The sequence below is a fragment of the Sus scrofa genome, chromosome 14 (assembly GCF_054392235.1).
Source record: "Sus scrofa isolate SSC_HxYL_T2T_F1_AM1 chromosome 14, Sscrofa_HxYL_maternal_Yorkshire_Landrace_v2.0, whole genome shotgun sequence".
NCBI classification, from domain to species: Eukaryota; Metazoa; Chordata; class Mammalia; order Artiodactyla; family Suidae; genus Sus; species Sus scrofa.
The window spans coordinates 61,079,468-61,096,566 of record NC_139396.1 but is presented as its reverse complement, the minus strand read 5'-3'; the positions used below and the strand labels follow the sequence as shown (position 1 = coordinate 61,096,566).

The 17,099-nt window shown below is 46.4% G+C and overlaps 1 protein-coding gene across 1 annotated transcript; it reads left to right on the top strand.

The window, feature by feature from the left end:
• The first annotated feature begins 12,112 nt into the window (after nucleotides 1–12,112).
• LOC110256875 (disintegrin and metalloproteinase domain-containing protein 1a-like) lies at nucleotides 12,113–15,229 on the top strand. Its single transcript, XM_021074218.2, has one exon. It carries the CDS (start codon nucleotides 12,433–12,435, stop codon nucleotides 14,953–14,955), a length of 2,523 nt encoding a protein of 840 aa, XP_020929877.1. The 5' UTR covers nucleotides 12,113–12,432; the 3' UTR covers nucleotides 14,956–15,229.
• Nucleotides 15,230–17,099: the final 1,870 nt, after the last annotated feature.

Here is a 17,099-nt window from a genome sequence, read left to right as displayed (position 1 = left end):
TTTCGGATCTGAAATTACTTTCCAGGGCATATGATCATCCACCTAAATTGTCTAATATAGGTACAGGTTATCTGTACCAGTAACTAATACTGCATCATTCACCTGCTCACAGCACATTATTTTAAGAATGATATCTATTGAGTAATCTAATTTGTCCCAACAGATACTATTCATAAAAAAATTACTTTAAAATACATAAAGGCTATTTTAAGAAGAAACATCAGTTCACATTCCAGACTACTTTGGGGTTCTTCACATTGGGGCTATGCTGGAAGGAGCTATATCTGATACAAAGTGAGATGATTACACGGGGTCTGGGCGCATGAAGGAAGGGGAACAACCTAGGCAAGAGGCCACTTTATCCAGTGAAGAGTTCAGTGGCAAGTATTCTGTTTTTCTACCCCGTCTATGATATCTGTTTCTCATTTCCTCTTTAACATATTGTTGACTGATCAGCCAAAAGAACAGAGCATGGAGGGTAGTTGACTCAGTAAAGACAGCACAAAGCACATAAAATAGGATATTACCCATTCTGTGCAAGATTCCGTACTAAATGCTTTATATTCATTGTCTTAATTTAATCTTCCCACCTGCTCTATGAGACTTCCATCCTGTACACGAGGAAACGGAGACCTAGGAGTTTTGCTCTAGAGCTAGTAAGGGGTGAAACCTGCATCCCGCCCCAGGTATGAGTGAATCTATATTCTCCACTGCATCATGAGCCATTTCCTTTAGTTAAAAAAAAAAAAAAAAAAGGTGAGCAGGAAGACAAGATAACTAACATGTCTTTAATTGCCCAGAATGTGGTTTCCTTCTCTGTGATTCTGAGGAAACAAAAGCCTAACAAATAGATGTCGACCCCGTCATGAACGTACCACAGTGTATGGTCACCTATGGATGAAAGTGTCTTTTCCCCTGTTACATCCTGACAGGTTCGCATCCTATTCAGCTTTGAGGGCCCAGATCTCTGTAGGTGCTCAGTAAATGCTGACCAAGTGAATGACTTATTTAACCAAGGCCAACCTTAAAACAGGAGGGTAACTTCTGCAGATGCCCTCGCTGGGTTAGGCCTGGCACAACCGAAACCTTGCTCGGGGGCAGTGTTCCTACAGGCTGGGTGTCCTGAGTCTTGGGGAAGTTCCCGAGCATCAGTCCCTGACAGAACATTTGCTGAGTTCTTCCAACTTGTTTGTTTTTTAATATTCGAAAAGAAAACATCAGAGGTGGAATCATGACGGACCAAGTGTTTGCAGCCTCATGCCTGTTTCATGGTTGTAATCTATCTCCCTGGCCAATCTAATGTCCTTCCTAGGATTCCTGACTTTATCAGCAGTCTGGAGGCCAGGAACTCCGACTGCCCCCCCACCCCCCCACCCTTCAGACCCCACCCCTAATATCTAGAGTAGAAAATGTAAAACTTGGTGTGGCACTGAAGGACTCTGACAGTTGGAGCCTCCCGTCCGCTTCTAACCGTTGTCTCTTAGGACTTTTGAAAACAAGCATTTCCTCATATCGGTCGGTATGTCTAACGGGAAGAACCTCTGTCCTCACTACCTACCACGGCCACTTCCCAGGCTGGGCTTTGGCTTGAGTCTTGTTTCCAACGAATGAATGACTTTACTCTTCCCTTCCCCTACTTAGTTCAACTCTCACAGCTCCAGGGAGCTTCTTGAAGTGCTCCAGCATACCTTCCCCTACTTTTTCTGAATCAAAACATGGGTTCTCTCTCACGGAAAGAACCTACAGGGGAGTCAGCCTGAAACAGACCATCGGGGGGGTGTTTTCTGTAGGACAAAGAGGATATATGCACCCTTACCGTGTGGTGAAGTCTCCAAGGTACTTGGACAGTGGGAAACGGGTCTACTCATAGAGCATGTTCTCCGAATCTCAAATTCTGGAGGTACTCATGCGTTAGCAGAGAGACGGAAAGAGAACCGCTTAAGAGACCAAAGGAATACAACTCTGAAACCACAACACTTCTTCCAGTAATGCATTTCTGGTCACCCGGTAATCACGAGCTGGGTGTTAGTGCAGACAACTGCACGTGAAAAGTAGAAACAAAGACGGCACAGCGTCAGTGCCAGGGAACAGGAGAAAGGGCCCCCTCTCGTGCCTTCCACCGACCCCTTATCCACCCAAAGCCAGCCTTTATGGTTCCACAGATAAGTGAGGTCACTATAAAAATGCAGACATGCAAATAAATGCACCAAATAAAGCCGGTGCCACCAATCAACTCCCTGCTTATTAAAAATGAGAATGGACTCTGACTCGGAGGTAACTGACGTGTCATGCTCTAAGGAACTGCTGCTCACAGGTAGGAATCTCTTTATAGGAAAACTAATATACATGTAAGGATAACCTGACCCCCTTGCTGTACAGTGGGAAAATAAAATTTAATAAAAAAAAAAAAAAAAAGAAAACAAACAAACACAAAAAAAAAAAAAAAAAAGAAAACTAAAACTCTTGCAACAAAGCGACATCTGTATGTTAAACTTCCCAACCACTGAGAGGCTATGTGAAAGAAATCATGTTCTATACAATGGATTATACAATATTATTTATACAATAAAGTACCTGAAGAAGAACCTGTTAGTCTTATTCCCAAGGTTTTCGTGAACAGATACCATTTGAAATCATCTTTATTGCTCCCTTAGCTGTTTTTATAACCAATGTAAATATCTAAAAATGTTTTCCAAAATGACACAAGCATAAGAGAGAAGAGGAGATTATCTTTCCTAAGCACTGCAAGAGCTCTTTTCTTCTCTGTAGAGCTTAGACCACGAGTGCTGTGTCAGCTTTGAGTCCTGTGTTTTTCCAGCCTAACAAATTCAACCAGGAAATAATTTTTATGAGAGAAAAAAACAAAACAAAACAAAAATCAAGGCGCCTTTCTTCTGACTGGGGAGGCAGGGGCCGGGGTGGGGGGGTAGGGCGCCTTTCACATTCCATGTCCCCAAGTCCCAGGTGCTACTTCCTGGCTGACCGGTCTGCGACAGGGAACTGCACTACTTCAGGGCCCGGGTTTCCTCCTCAGCCAGATGGCCACACAAAGGTTCTCAACCACCCAGAGTGGTTGAGAGATTCAGGCAGATAACGTGTGTGCAGTGCCTGGCATACAGCAGGTGCTCAAACAAACGCTGAGAAGATCTAAAATCAAAGGCGATGACGCATGAAAGATAGCATTGTTAACTGTAAGCTGTTCGGTGGATACGATTTGTCCACTGTCAAGTCATAATACTCAATTTCCCTTACACCGATGGCATTCTGACCCACCACGTGGCCATTTGCAAACATATCCTATTTCCCCAACTCCACTGTAAATCTCTGGAGCTGAGTCACAAGATCTGGTTAACGCGGCCATCACTGCCTTGGGCCCAGTTATGGCCAAGATGGTAGGGACTTTATTCTTGTCTTCAGAGCCCCACCCAAGGCCATGGTGGCATTCAAAGCAACCCTGTTTCTTGGATCCTAAGTCAAGGATTCTAGTTCTCTGCCTAGAATGATTATCCTCAATCCTTAATGTGCAAATGGCTCAGGACAGCCTTGTTGTCCAAGCTTGATGTTTTCTACACAAGTCTAATTTTAACAAGAGACTGAGACACGTTGCCTCTCCCTCTATTCATGGACGCATGCATGCATCCAATCATTCATTCCCCTACCACTGGGTCTTTACCTACAGACTGTTCTAGTACCACGGAAACTAAAAGGAAAGAAGACAGAGTCTCTGGTCCCATGAACATTTTAAAAATTACAAACCCGAGGAGTTCCTGTGGTGGCTCAGTGGTTAACGAATCCGACTAGGAACCATAAGGTTGAGGTTTGGGTCCCTGCCCTTGCTCAGTGGGTTAACGATCCGGCATTGCCGTGAGCTGTGGTGTAGGTTGCAGACGCGGCTTGGATCCCATGTTGCTGTGGCTCTGGTGTAGGCCGGTGGCTACAGCTCCGATTGGACCCCTAGCCTGGGAATCTCCATATGCCTCGGGAGCGGCCCAAGAAATAGCAAAAAGGCAAAAAATAAATAAATAAATAAATAAATAAATAAATAAATAAATAAAAATAAATAAAAAAATAAAAATAAAAATTACAAACCCGACACAAATAAACAGATAACTATCTAATGGGCCAGGCTGTGATGTGTGTGTGACAGAACGACACGAAGCCGTACATGGGGAAGGAGAGTGACGCCATCAGGGCAGAGTGCTATTTTAGGCCAGTGGTTAGAGCAGTCTTATCTGACCACGTGGCGTTTGAGGAGAGACATGCAGAAAGTGAGGGAAGAAGCTCTGCAGCTATGGGGGGGAGGGGCAAGTCAGGGAGGGGGAACTCTAAGTGAAAAGGTGCTGACATGGGAGCATGCCTCTGGCATGTCTGAAGAAGAGCAAGGTCAGCATAGCTGGACAGCGTGAGCATCATGGAGAGTAGTGTGAGGGTTGCGGAAGGAGACAGGTCATGTGAAGCCCTGGAAAGGACTTTCGGTTTTATTTTGGTGGCAATGGGAAGCACTGGAAGGGTTTTGGCAAAGGAGTGACCAGAGCTGGAAGCATGAGAGATCACTCCATCTGCTCTGGCAGTAAGGGACAGGGAAGTGGGCAACTGCAGAAGCAGAGGGCCCTTGGGGACTCCTGTGATTTGCCAGGTGGCCGATGGTGGAAGGTTTTAGGAGGGTGGCACAAGCGACTGATGGCTGTGAGGAGAGACTGGAATCTGGGTATACTGTAAGGCAGAGCCAAAAGGATTTGCTGAGGGAGCAGATGCAGAGTGTGAGAGAAAGGCAGCAAAGGAAGGATGACTCCCGTGGCTCTCCCTGAGCAACTGCAAGAACAGAGCTGCCATTTACTGAGATGAGGATGAGTGTGGACATGCTGAGTTTGAGATGCCCACTAAACACCCACGAGGGCATGTCGGCTAGGCAGCAAGATGACCGAGTTGTCTCCTGATTCAGGAGATAAGGCAGCCAGAAGTGTATATTTGAGGATTGTCAGTGTTCAGATGATAGTCCAAGCCATGGGACCGGCTGACGCTGCCTAGGGAGCGAGTACAGATGGAGAAGGGAAGAGAGCTGAGGACCTGGTGAGGACTGAGCTCCAGGGCATCCCTTGTGTAGATGCTGATGACATGAGGAGAATTTAGGAAAGAAGAAGGAGAAAGAGTGGCCAGTGTGGTAGGGGTACCACCAGGAGAGAGTGTTGTCCTGCAAACCAAGAGAAGAACGAGGTTCTGGAAGACTTTTCCTCGGCAAACCCAGTCCATCCACACATTCTCTTGGCTCTACCCTCAACACATACCCAGAACGTGACCTGATATGACTACCCTCAACTCTCCAGAGCACTGGAAGTCACCATCAACTCCCTCCTAGACAACGGCAGAAGGTTTTGACTGGTCTCTCTTTTCCCACCCTGGCTCCCACAAGAGCCTATTTTCCACCCAGCGGGCACAGTGATTTTTTTCAAAGGCCAGTCAGACATACCCATCATCTTTTAAACGTTGCTGGTAGGTCCACAGGGTGAAGGCCCGGTGCTGATCACTTGATGTGACGATGGGAGAGTTTATTTAGCTACTGACATCTGGAGTAGAGCAGTCTGGTTGGGTGGCTGGGGGTGAAAGCATACGCTAATGGAGTCAAAATACGAAGGGTGGGGGAGTTCCTGTCGAGGCTCAGTGGTTAACGAATCCGACTAGGAACTGTGCGGTTGCGGGTTCGATCCCTGGCCTTGCTCGGTGGGTTAAGGATCCGGCGTTGCCATGAGCTGTGGTGTGGGTCGCAGACGCGGCTCGGATCCCGAGTTGCTGGGGCTCTGGCGTAGGCCGGCGGGCGGCTACAGCTCCAATTAGACCCCAAGCCGGGGAACCTCCCTGTGTCGTGGGTGCGGCTCTAGAAAAAGACAAAACAAAACAAAACAAAACAAAACACAAAGGGTGGGTCCAAAGGCCTTTGTAAAGGTGTCCAACCTCTTTAGTATTCAGAGAAACGCAGATTACCTAGCCACAAAGAGCTATCGCTACACACCCACAAGATGGCCTACACAAGACAGAACATTCCAAGTATTCATGTGGAACAGTGGAAACTCTCAGAAACTGCTTTAGAAATGTAAACTGGCAGGCCACTCCGAAACAGCACATTTTAATTTTCTAGTTAAACTGCCATCTTGGGTGCCCCGTACCTTAGCCATTTCACCTGAGGGCACATACCCTAGACATTTCTGCTCATTTGCATCCCCTTACTAGCTGATAATGGTCACAGAAGCACTCGTCATAGTACTCCAAAAGAACAGAACCCCACGTTCACAGATAACATGACGGATGTTAAGCTGCGACAGACCCACACAGAGGAATACAAGAGTAGAGCAATGGAAGGGAAGGAGCTACAGCAGCCCACAATAACAGTTAGGTAAAACTGAAATACCATGTGGAACAAAAGACGCTTTACACAAACACTGCACTCGTATGGCTTCATGTGAGGTTAAGAGGGAAAATGGGAAGCACTTCCAAAATGTCAAAACAAGGTCCTGCAGAAGACCCCTCCTCCATAAAAGCAGCTGTAACAGTGGCAAAAATAGTCAAAATCAACCTTTTCTGGAAGTGCATATCAGGTAAAGTCAAAGAACCACCTGAGGTCTGTTTATTCAAAAACAAAAGCCAAGACACAGCTGAATCTTGGCAGGAGTGGCGAGTTTCGTGAACCTCCCCCCCCCCCCTTTTTTTCTTTTTGGTCTTTTTTGCCTTTTCTAGGGCGGTGGCCACAATATATGGAGGTTCCAGGCTAGGGGTCTAATTGGAGCTGTAGCCACTGGCCTACGCCAGTGGCCTACGTCTTGCTGTGGCTACGCCAGAGCCACAGCAAGACTCCGTGGATCTGAGCCGCGTCTGCAACCTACACCACGGCTCACCGTTAACGCCGGATCTTTAATCCACTGAGCGAGGCCAGGGATTGAACCCGTGACCTCATGGTTCCTAGTCGGATTCGTTAACCACTGAGCCGAGTCGGAACTCTGAGTTTTGTGAACTTTTAACTGCCCTACTCTCATATCCCTCTCCTCAGGTCCCCGCCCGTCATCGCAACTACAACTCAGTTGCATCATCTCAACCACCATGGCTGTGAAAACAGGCAGCCTGGCACCCAGTGGAATATGGGAAGAACAGTTCAGAGCTGCCTCAAGAGCCCTATTCCCATAGCACTGCTACTAATTTGCATGTCTGGCAGGTCCCTGGAAAAGCCCCATTCACAGGACTTGTATTGCTATCAAACTCTCAGAAGAAAACATAGGCAAAAGCTTCATGGCACTGGATTTGGCAAAGGTTTCTTGGGTACGACGCCAAAGGCACAGGCAACCGAAGAACAAAGAGACAAAATGGACTTTAACAGAGTGAAAAGGCAACCACAGAATGAGAAAAATATTTGCAAATCATATATCTGATAAGGGATTAATATCCAGAACTCCTAAAACTCAACAACAACAGAAAAAACAAACAGCCTGATTCAAAAAAAGAAGCGGGGTTGGGGGGGGGGGCGCGCAAAGATCGCAGTTCATGGTCTCAAAAAAAAAAAAAAAAAAAAAAAGGCAAAGGACTCAAATGGACATTTCTCCAAAGAAGGTACACGAATCACCAGGAAAATGCAAATCTAAACTGCAATGAGATACCACCTCGTATCCATTAGGATGGCCACCATAAAAACAAAACAAAAGAAAACACAGCAGAAAAGAACAAGTGTTGGAGCGGACGTAGAGAAAACTGCAACGCTTGTGCACTACTGGTGGGGAAATGTAAAATGGTACAGCTGCAGTGGAATACGGTGTGGCGGTTCTTCAAAAAAAAATTTAACATGGGATGACCGCACGATGCAGCAAATCCACGTCTGGGTATGAACCCAAAAGAACTGAAAGCGGGTTCCTGAAGAAATATTTGTACAAAAGCAGCATTATTCACAATAGCTAAAATATGGAAGCAACCAGAGGGCCCAAAGAAGGGTGAGTGGACAAAGCACGTTTGGGTGAATGTGGGGTAAACATACATACGAGGGAGTATCATTCACCATTACAAAGGAAGGAAGTTCTGCAATATGCCACAACATGGATAGACCTTGAGGACATTATGCTAAGTGAAACAGGCCAGTCACAAAAAGAGTCTGATTCCACTTAGATGAGGTACTCTGAGTAGCATCAAAATCATAGAGACAGGAGTTCCCGTCGTGGCTCAGTGGTTAATGAATCCGACTAGGAACCATGAGGTTGTGGGTTCGATCCCTGGCCTTGCTCAGTGGGTTAGGATACGGCATTGCCACGAGCTGTGGTGTAGGTCGCAGACGTGGCTGGGATCCCATGTTGCGGTGGCTCTGGCGTAGGCCGGCAGCTACAGTTCCGATTCGACCCCTAGCCTGGGAACCTCCATATGCTGCGGGAGAGGCCCTAGAGAAGGCAACAAAACAAAACAAAACAAAACAAAACATAGAGACAGAGGGCAGGAGGGTGGGAAAGCAGGGCCCTAACTGTTTGTTTGTTTGTTTGGCTTTTTAGAGCCGCACCCACGACACAGGGAGGTTCCCCGGCTAGGGGTCTGATCGGAGCTACAGTGGCTGGCCTACACCATAGCCAGAGCGACCTACACCACAGCTTGTGGCACCACTGGATCCTCAACCCACTGAGCGAGGCCAGGGATCAAACCCGCAACCTCGTGGTTCCTAGTCGGGTTCGTTTACCGCTGAGCCACGAAGGGGACTCCCCTAATAGTCCAATGAGTATAGCGTTTCAGTTTTACACAATGAAAAGAGTCCTGGAGATGGACAGTGGCGATGGTAGCACAATACAGAACAGTATTTAACTACACTGAAGTGTACACTTAAAGATGGTCAAGACGGTAAATTTTATGTTCCGAACGTTCTAACAGAAATAAAAACATCAGAAGAAAAAGGTGAAATAGACCTCTCCACTCTAACAGACACCATCAAGAAAGTGAAAAGACAGCCTACAGAATGGGAGAAAACATTTGCAAATCACAGAGTTGAAAGAGACTAGTACCCAGGAAAGATTAAAAACTCTTGAAAAAGACACCTCGCTTTAAAGGGACAAAGGATGTGAACAGACATTTCTCCAAAGAAGATAGAAATGAGCAGTAAGAGTGTGAAAAGCTGTGCATCCTCACTAATCATTAGGGAAGTGCAAATCCAAACTGCGCTGGGATGCCACTTACATCCACTAGGAGGACTATAATCAAAAAGACAGGCAATAACAAATGCCAGGGATGACGCGGAGAAACTGGAATCCCCATTCATTGCTGGCAGGAGTGGAAAATTACGCAGCTGCTTTGGGAAACAGCTGGGCAGTTCCTCAAAGGCCAAACATGATTATCACATGATCAAGCAATTCCATGCCTAAGTATCGACCCAAGAGACAGGAAAACATACATCGATGTAAAAACCTGTACGAGAAAGGAGGCCCTAGCAGTACGACTCACGCTAGTCAAAAAAAGGAAATCACCAGAATGTTCATCAAGTGATGCTATGGTACAGCCACACAAAAAGAACATTATGTGGCCAAAAGGAAACGAGGTACTGATACCTGTGGTAGCGTGGCTAATCTTTGAAAACATTATGCTTGGTGAAATAAGCCGGCCACAGAAGATTACAACTTGTAGGATTCCACTGCTATGAACAGTCTATAGAGCACAGACAAAAGCATAGGGATAGAAGGTAAACTGGTGGTGACCAGGGGCCGGAGGGAGCAGAGAATTGGGAGTGACTAACTCATGGACCCTGGGAGTTTTGTTTCGGGGGAGGGGGGGTGAGGAAAGTGTCCTAAAATTGATGGTGGTGATGGCTGCATAATTGTCTGAACATATGACAAACCACCAAACTGTACCCTTCAAAGGATGAATATTATGGGGATGTGATTTGTATCTCCATAAATCTGTTACTAACAGACAAGTAAAATAAAATTACATAATTCTGGGATGCATATTTAGGAAGCCAAACAAGAAAGAAAGTGGGGAGGGAGTTACCATAAAAGACAGCACCACAGTCTCTCTGAAGCAGGAGGATATGTGATTGGCAAGGGCACAGAGGTGACGTCTATGAAGCTGCAACTGCTGATTACCTATCAGGCTTGTATTTACACAGCCGTTTCTCAATCCCTCTCTCCCTCCCCACCCCTCTCTCTCCCTCTCCTGATCCCCCTCCCTCCCTACTTCTCCCTTTCTGAGTAAAATATACATAACGTTATACTAACTATCATAACCATTTTAAGTGTGAAGTTCATTGCCATTAAGCACATTCACATTGTTGGGCCACCACCATCACCACCACCGCCATCATCATCATCCATTTCCAGAGCTTTTCATCATCCCGAGCTGAAAGTCTGTACCCATTAGACAGTTCCTCCCCATCACTCTTCTCCCCTCTCCCCGCCCCTGGTAACCTCCATTCTACTCTCCGTCGCTGTGAACTTGATACTTGATTAATTGTGGAATTTATATAAATGAGACTATAAGGTATTGGGCCTTTGGCGTCTGGCTTAGCTGTGCTCGTTTGACCAATTTACTGAAAAATACATTTATGTTTTATGCACATTTTGTGACTGTGCTATGGGTCAAAATAAAACATTTCAGAAAAGAAAAAAGGAGTAATGAAAATTGGAATAGAGTGTCTATACACCCTTTCAAAGAATTTCATTATAAAACAGAGAGGAGAAACTGGACGGTGACTGGAGGGTGATGTGGGCTGAGAGAAATGTGGTTTTATAAAAGTGAGCTATTACAGCATATACTGAGATTGGATCCAGTGGACAAACAGATGTTCAAGATGTAAAAGAGAGGAGTTGCCATCATGGCTCACAGTTAACAAATCCAACTAGGAACCACGAGGCTGTGGGTTCGATCCTTGGCCTCGCTCAGTGGGTTAAGGATCTGGTGTTGCCGCAAGCTGTGGCGTAGGTCACAGATGCGGCTGGGATCCGGCGTTGCTGTGGCTCTGGCGTAGGCCGGCGGCTACAGCTCTGATTGGACCCCTAGCCTGGGAACCTCCACATGCCGTGGATGCGGCCCTAGAAAAGACAAAAAAAAAAAAAAAAAAAAAAGAAAGAAAAAAGAAAAAAAAAAGAAAGATGTAAAAGAGAGAAGGGAGAAATGAAAAAGGGAAGTTCAGGAGAAGCTGAAAGGGAAGAACACCCCACGCACAAGGAAAAGGATTGGTCTAGAATGGAGCATGGAGAATTTCTCCACCACAGCGGGGGGAACATTTAGATGCAGGCAGACTCATCCAGCGTCTACGTGCGGAAGTATTCGTTCGGTTGCTTCTACTCTTCTCAGTGAGATATGAGGCAAGAAGAAATTAGGAGAGTGAACTGATCATGCCATCAGTCAGAGTGGTTTTCATGGTTTTTTCTGAAGACATTTTCAGATGTTCCGAGCAGGCATGAAGCAAGTACAAAGGCATGAGATTCAGCAGATGAGATATCACAGCACCCAAACCTGGGAGCTATTCACTCATTCAGCAAATAATTCTTGTTCATCTGCTCTTGGACAAGCACTCATCCAGGCCTGGCGGGTGGCGGCATACAAGGATGAACAGACAGAAGTGGCCACTGAACACACGGGCGCCATACACTCACACAGAGGAGATTTTTAGGACTCCTAATCTTCAGCAGGCATAACCCGAAGATCCTCCTAGTCAGGACCAGCCCAAGAACGGTCATAGGCCTGGAAGGGAGCAACCAGTGTGGCCATAACTGCACAAAGGGGAGAGTGCGCTCTTGGGATCTCCCATACACACTTTTGGACAGTGTTATAAACAGAACTTGAGAAACTGAATTCTGATGATGTTAAAACACAGGAGCATTGTCGCTTGTCCCATGTGTCACCAGCACACTCGAGTTTAGCTTGAGGCACAGGGGAGCCGCCCCACTGGCCCTATCTAAAGTTATGTGCATGACTTTCCAGTCTGCGAGATGTGCACAGCACTATAATGCCTCGCTGTGGGGTAAAGAACATCCGTGGGGTACAGGGCAAGAGTTTCAGAAGAGGGGAAGTGGGCAATGGAGGGTGCCCACCAAAGACCTCCAAGCCCCCTGGTCTGGAACATTTGGAGTCAGCCGAGCAATGAGCAACGGACGATATTGGGCGGGTGGGGGGTGGGGAGTTCCGTGTGGCACAGTTGAGGAAGGAAGGCGTGGAGGTTTTGTTCCCTTGATCAAAGTACGGTCTTGCCTTTTAGAGTCTGCAGCCCCTCTTCATGATCACATCACTTTATAATTGTCAAAAGGACCTTAACCAAGGAGCGCTGAAGCTGATGCTGTGGAAGAAAGTCACAGAGAAAGGACACTATCTGAAGCGTAACAGATCGGAAAGACTAGAAGGGACACAGCCAGAGGCTGTACCTCTGAGAGGTAGGCACTAGCCACCCTTTATGCATCCAGCACAGATCTGAAGTCAATACCTGTGTGCATGTCAGGGAGAGCTGCTGTGGATGGACACAGGCCCTGCGTCATCAACCGATTCACTAGGGCCACATCAATGGCAGACTCTGCGAGAGACACTGCCTCTATACTCCCTTCTCCACGGAAAAACCAAGAGCTTAGGAACGAGGCTAGCAGAGGGCTTCAGACTTGGGCTCCCCAGATGAAGGGCTGGCTGCCACCCTTGCCAGGACCTTCATGTGCCAGGTTGGCGATCATGTTGGTCTTGGTACTGATTTTCCTGCCAAGCATGTACTGTGACCTGGGATCAGTATACCACTCTTCCTATGAAATAGTCATCCCCCAGAGTCTGGCAGTGGAGGGAAGGGAAGACCCAGAGGAAGAGGTGTCCTATACACTACCTATGCAGGGCCAGAAGCAGCTGCTTCACCTGAAGGTGAAGAGAGACTATTTTGTGCATAACTTTCCAGTCTTCAGCTACCGCAATGGCATCCTGGGGCAAGCGGTGCCTTTCATCTCCCGGGACTGTCACTATGAGGGCTACGTAGAAGGAGTCCCAGGCTCCTTTGTCTCTGTCAACATCTGTTCAGGCCTCAGGGGCTTCCTGGTTAAGGAAGAACAATCCTATGGCATTGAGCCCATGCACTCTTCAAAACGGTTTGAACATGTGTTGTACACCATGGCTCATGAAGCTCGAGTCTCCTGCAGCGTCACTTCCAACGACAGCCAAGTGGCACCCGCCAGCCAGCAACAAGACAGCAGCAAGCCTCGCAGTCTGCAGGCGCCATCCTACTTGTGGTCACACACCAAGTACGTGGAGATGTTTGTGGTGGTCAACCACCAGCGGTTCCAAATGTGGGGCAGTGACGCCAACGAGACCGTCCAGAGAGTGATGGACATCATTGCTCTGGCCAACAGCTTCACTAGGGGAATAAACACAGAGGTGGTGCTGGCTGGAATGGAGATCTGGACTGAGGGGGACCTCGCAGAGGTCCCAGTGGACCTGCGAGTTGCACTCAGGAATTTCAACAGCTGGAGACAGGAGAAGCTCGTCCATCGTGTGAAGCACGATGTTGCCCACATGATTGTTGGACACCGTCCTAAAGAGGATATGGGACAGGCATTTCTCAACGGTGCCTGCTCGAGTGATTTTGCAGCAGCTGTTGAATCCTTCCACCATGAAGATGTCCTCCTGTTTGCAGCACTCATGGTCCATCAGCTTGGGCACAACTTGGGTATGCAGCACGACCATTCGGCCTGCGTTTGTAAAGACGCACACTTTTGCCTCATGCTTGAAAATATCACCAAAGAAAGTGGCTTCAGCAACTGCAGCTTCGACTTCTTCCACCAGTTCCTCTGGGAACACAAAGGAGCCTGCCTATTTAACAAGCCTGGGCACAAACGCCGCTTACGCAGGAACGGCCGGTGTGGCAATGGTGTTGTGGAAGACGATGAGCAGTGCGACTGTGGTTCTGACTGTGACATTCACCCGTGTTGCGACCAAACGTGTAGGCTGAAGCAGAATGCAGAGTGCAGTGACGGACTCTGCTGTGATAAATGCCGACTGAGATATAAGGGATTCCCGTGCCGTCCTGCTTTGGGAGAATGTGACCTCCCAGAGTATTGTGATGGTTCTTCTGGAGAATGCCCCCCAGACAGCTATAAGCAAGATGGTACAATGTGTGAGAGAATTCACTACTGCGCTCGAGGTCGGTGTAAGAACCCTGATAACCAATGCATGGATATATTTGGGTTCCCTGCGAGGTCTGCCCCAGAAAACTGTTACATTTCAATGAACAGAAGAGGGGACCGGTTTGGGAACTGTGGTATTACCACCTTACCTAGGTTAAGTTATGTGAAGTGTGTAGATGATCATATATTTTGTGGGAAACTTGTTTGTACAAATGTTAAACAGTTACCACAAATCAAACCAAATCAAACACTGATCCAGGTTCCTCACAATGATGACTTCTGTTGGAGCATGGATGTCAATAACATTCCTGATGTCCCTGATGATGGAGCTGTGCAAGCTGGCACCCTCTGTGTTCCACACAAAGCCTGTGTAAATTATTCTTGTAGTGATTATGCTGTGTTTATCTATGATTGCAAAGAAGCAGAAATGTGTAATGGGAAAGGAGTTTGCAACAATTTTAGGCACTGTCATTGTGAAGCTGGCTATGCACCCCCTGACTGCAGATATCCAGGAAATGGTGGTAGTGTAGACAGTGGCTCCCCGAGTAAACCAAGTAATGGTAATATTAATGATAATAATCCAAGTGAGGAGGATAGCAGAAGTCATATTGTTGCCGGTAGTAATTCTGGCAGATATAGTGAGAATAAAGTTGAAAACCAAAGCCTTGACAAGATACTGTACATATTTCCTTTGTTTCTTTTGGCAATGTTTTTAGCTCTAATTATTAGTGTCAGTGTTGGAGCTAGAAAGGAGATGTCACAGTGCTCACAAGAGGCCCTAGAAGAAACTGAAGAAGAAGCCATCCAAGGAGAGGAAGCAAGCAGAAAAGAGGAAGAAAAAGAAGCAGAAAATGAGTAGTGCTAGGAAGAAGTCTTAATATAGAAAACCCCAGATACGATGGGTAGGAAGAAGGGTCAGTGGAGCAAAGAGAAGCAGACACTGGCTGCTGCAGTGGTTCTCACTGGGACTCTGGTCTGTACCAATGTTCAAACATGGGAGTAGAAATTTCTTCTCTATTTTAGTCATTGATTATATATACATATGTAAAATTATTTGAGAGATTTCTGCTTTTCTGATTTTCCCATTTCATGAAACTCATTTAAATTAAACTTTTCTCATGCATCATCCCTAACAATGTCTCTGCTTTAGTAGGGCTACTTTTTGAGTTACCTGTTTCCAAGAAATGCTATAATCCATCTACTTTGACATCCTGTCTGTCTGTCTGTCTATCTACATCAATACCTGTATATATTGCTGACTCTGTTCATTTCATCCCATTCACACTAATATATTGTAAGGAAAGGTGATTACATGATTTTGTTAGGAAAGTTGTTTATATGACTTCGTCTTTCTTTCATTCTTTCATTTTTTTCTTTCTCGTCATTTAGGGGCACACCTGCCGCATATGGAAGTTCCCAGGCTAGGGGTCAAATTGGAGCTACAGCTGGCAGCCTACACCACAGCCACACCAATTCTGAGCCATATCTGCGACCTACCCCACAGCTCACGGCAACGCCGGATCCTTTAACACACTGAACGAGGCCAAGGATCAAACCCAAGGCCTCATGGATACTACTCAGGTTCATTACTGCTGAGCGGCAATGGTAACTCCTGATATGTTTTTCTAATTTGCCTTCTGAAGTGTATTTATGAAAAGAAAAGGTTTGTATTTATGAAAAGAAAAGGTTTACACCAAAGAGTAAATATCTTTTTAAGATAAGGTGTTATATACACTATATGTGGCTGGTTACCCGGATTAGCTTCAGTTTGGGCTCTCCTGGATGGACCTACATCAGATTCAGGGTGGGCTGATCATATTGGGTCTGGGTGCATGAGGGAAGGGGAACAACCTAGGCAAGAGGCCACTTTATCCAGTGAAGAGTTCAGTGGCAAGTATTACTTCTGTTTTTCTACTCCGTCTATGATATCTGTTTCTCATTTCCTCTTTTAACATATTGTTGACTGATCATCCAAAAGAACAGAGCATGGAGGGTAGTTGACTCAGTAAAGACAGCACAAAGCACATAAAATAGGATATTACCCATTCTGTGCAAGATTCCGTACTAAATGCTTTATATTCATTGTCTTAATTTAATCCTCCCACCTGCTCTATGAGACTTCCATCCTGTACACGAGGAAACGGAGACCTAGGAGTTTTGCTCTAGAGCTAGTAAGGGGTGAAACCTGCATCCCGCCCCAGGTATGAGTGAATCTATATTCTCCACTGCATCATGAGCCATTTCCTTTAGTTAAAAAAAAAAAAAAAAAAAAAAAGGTGAGCAGGAAGACAAGATAACTAACATGTCTTTAATTGCCCAGAATGTGGTTTCCTTCTCTGTGACTCTGAGGAAACAAAAGCCTAACAAATAGATGTCGACCCCGTCATGAACGTACCACAGTGTATGGTCACCTATGGATGAAAGTGTCTTTTCCCCTGTTACATCCTGACAGGTTCGCATCCTATTCAGCTTTGAGGGCCCAGATCTCTGTAGGTGCTCAGTAAATGCTGACCAAGTGAATGACTTATTTAACCAAGGCCAACCTTAAAACAGGAGGGTAACTTCTGCAGATGCCCTCGCTGGGTTAGGCCTGGCACAACCGAAACCTTGCTCGGGGGCAGTGTTCCTACAGGCTGGGTGTCCTGAGTCTTGGGGAAGTTCCCGAGCATCAGTCCCTGACAGAACATTTGCTGAGTTCTTCCAACTTGTTTGTTTTTTAATATTCGAAAAGAAAACATCAGAGGTGGAATCATGACGGACCAAGTGTTTGCAGCCTCATGCCTGTTTCATGGTTGTAATCTATCTCCCTGGCCAATCTAATGTCCTTCCTAGGATTCCTGACTTTATCAGCAGTCTGGAGGCCAGGAACTCCGACTGCCCCCCCACCCCCCCACCCTTCAGACCCCACCCCTAATATCTAGAGTAGAAAATGTAAAACTTGGTGTGGCACTGAAGGACTCTGACAGTTGGAGCCTCCCGTCCGCTTCTAACCGTTGTCTCTTA

What these genes read in the sequence shown, in the direction of transcription:
- LOC110256875 (XM_021074218.2), top strand. Translation starts at nt 12,433, where the DNA reads ATGTCAGGGAGAGCTGCTGTGGATGGACACAGGCCCTGCGTCATCAAC.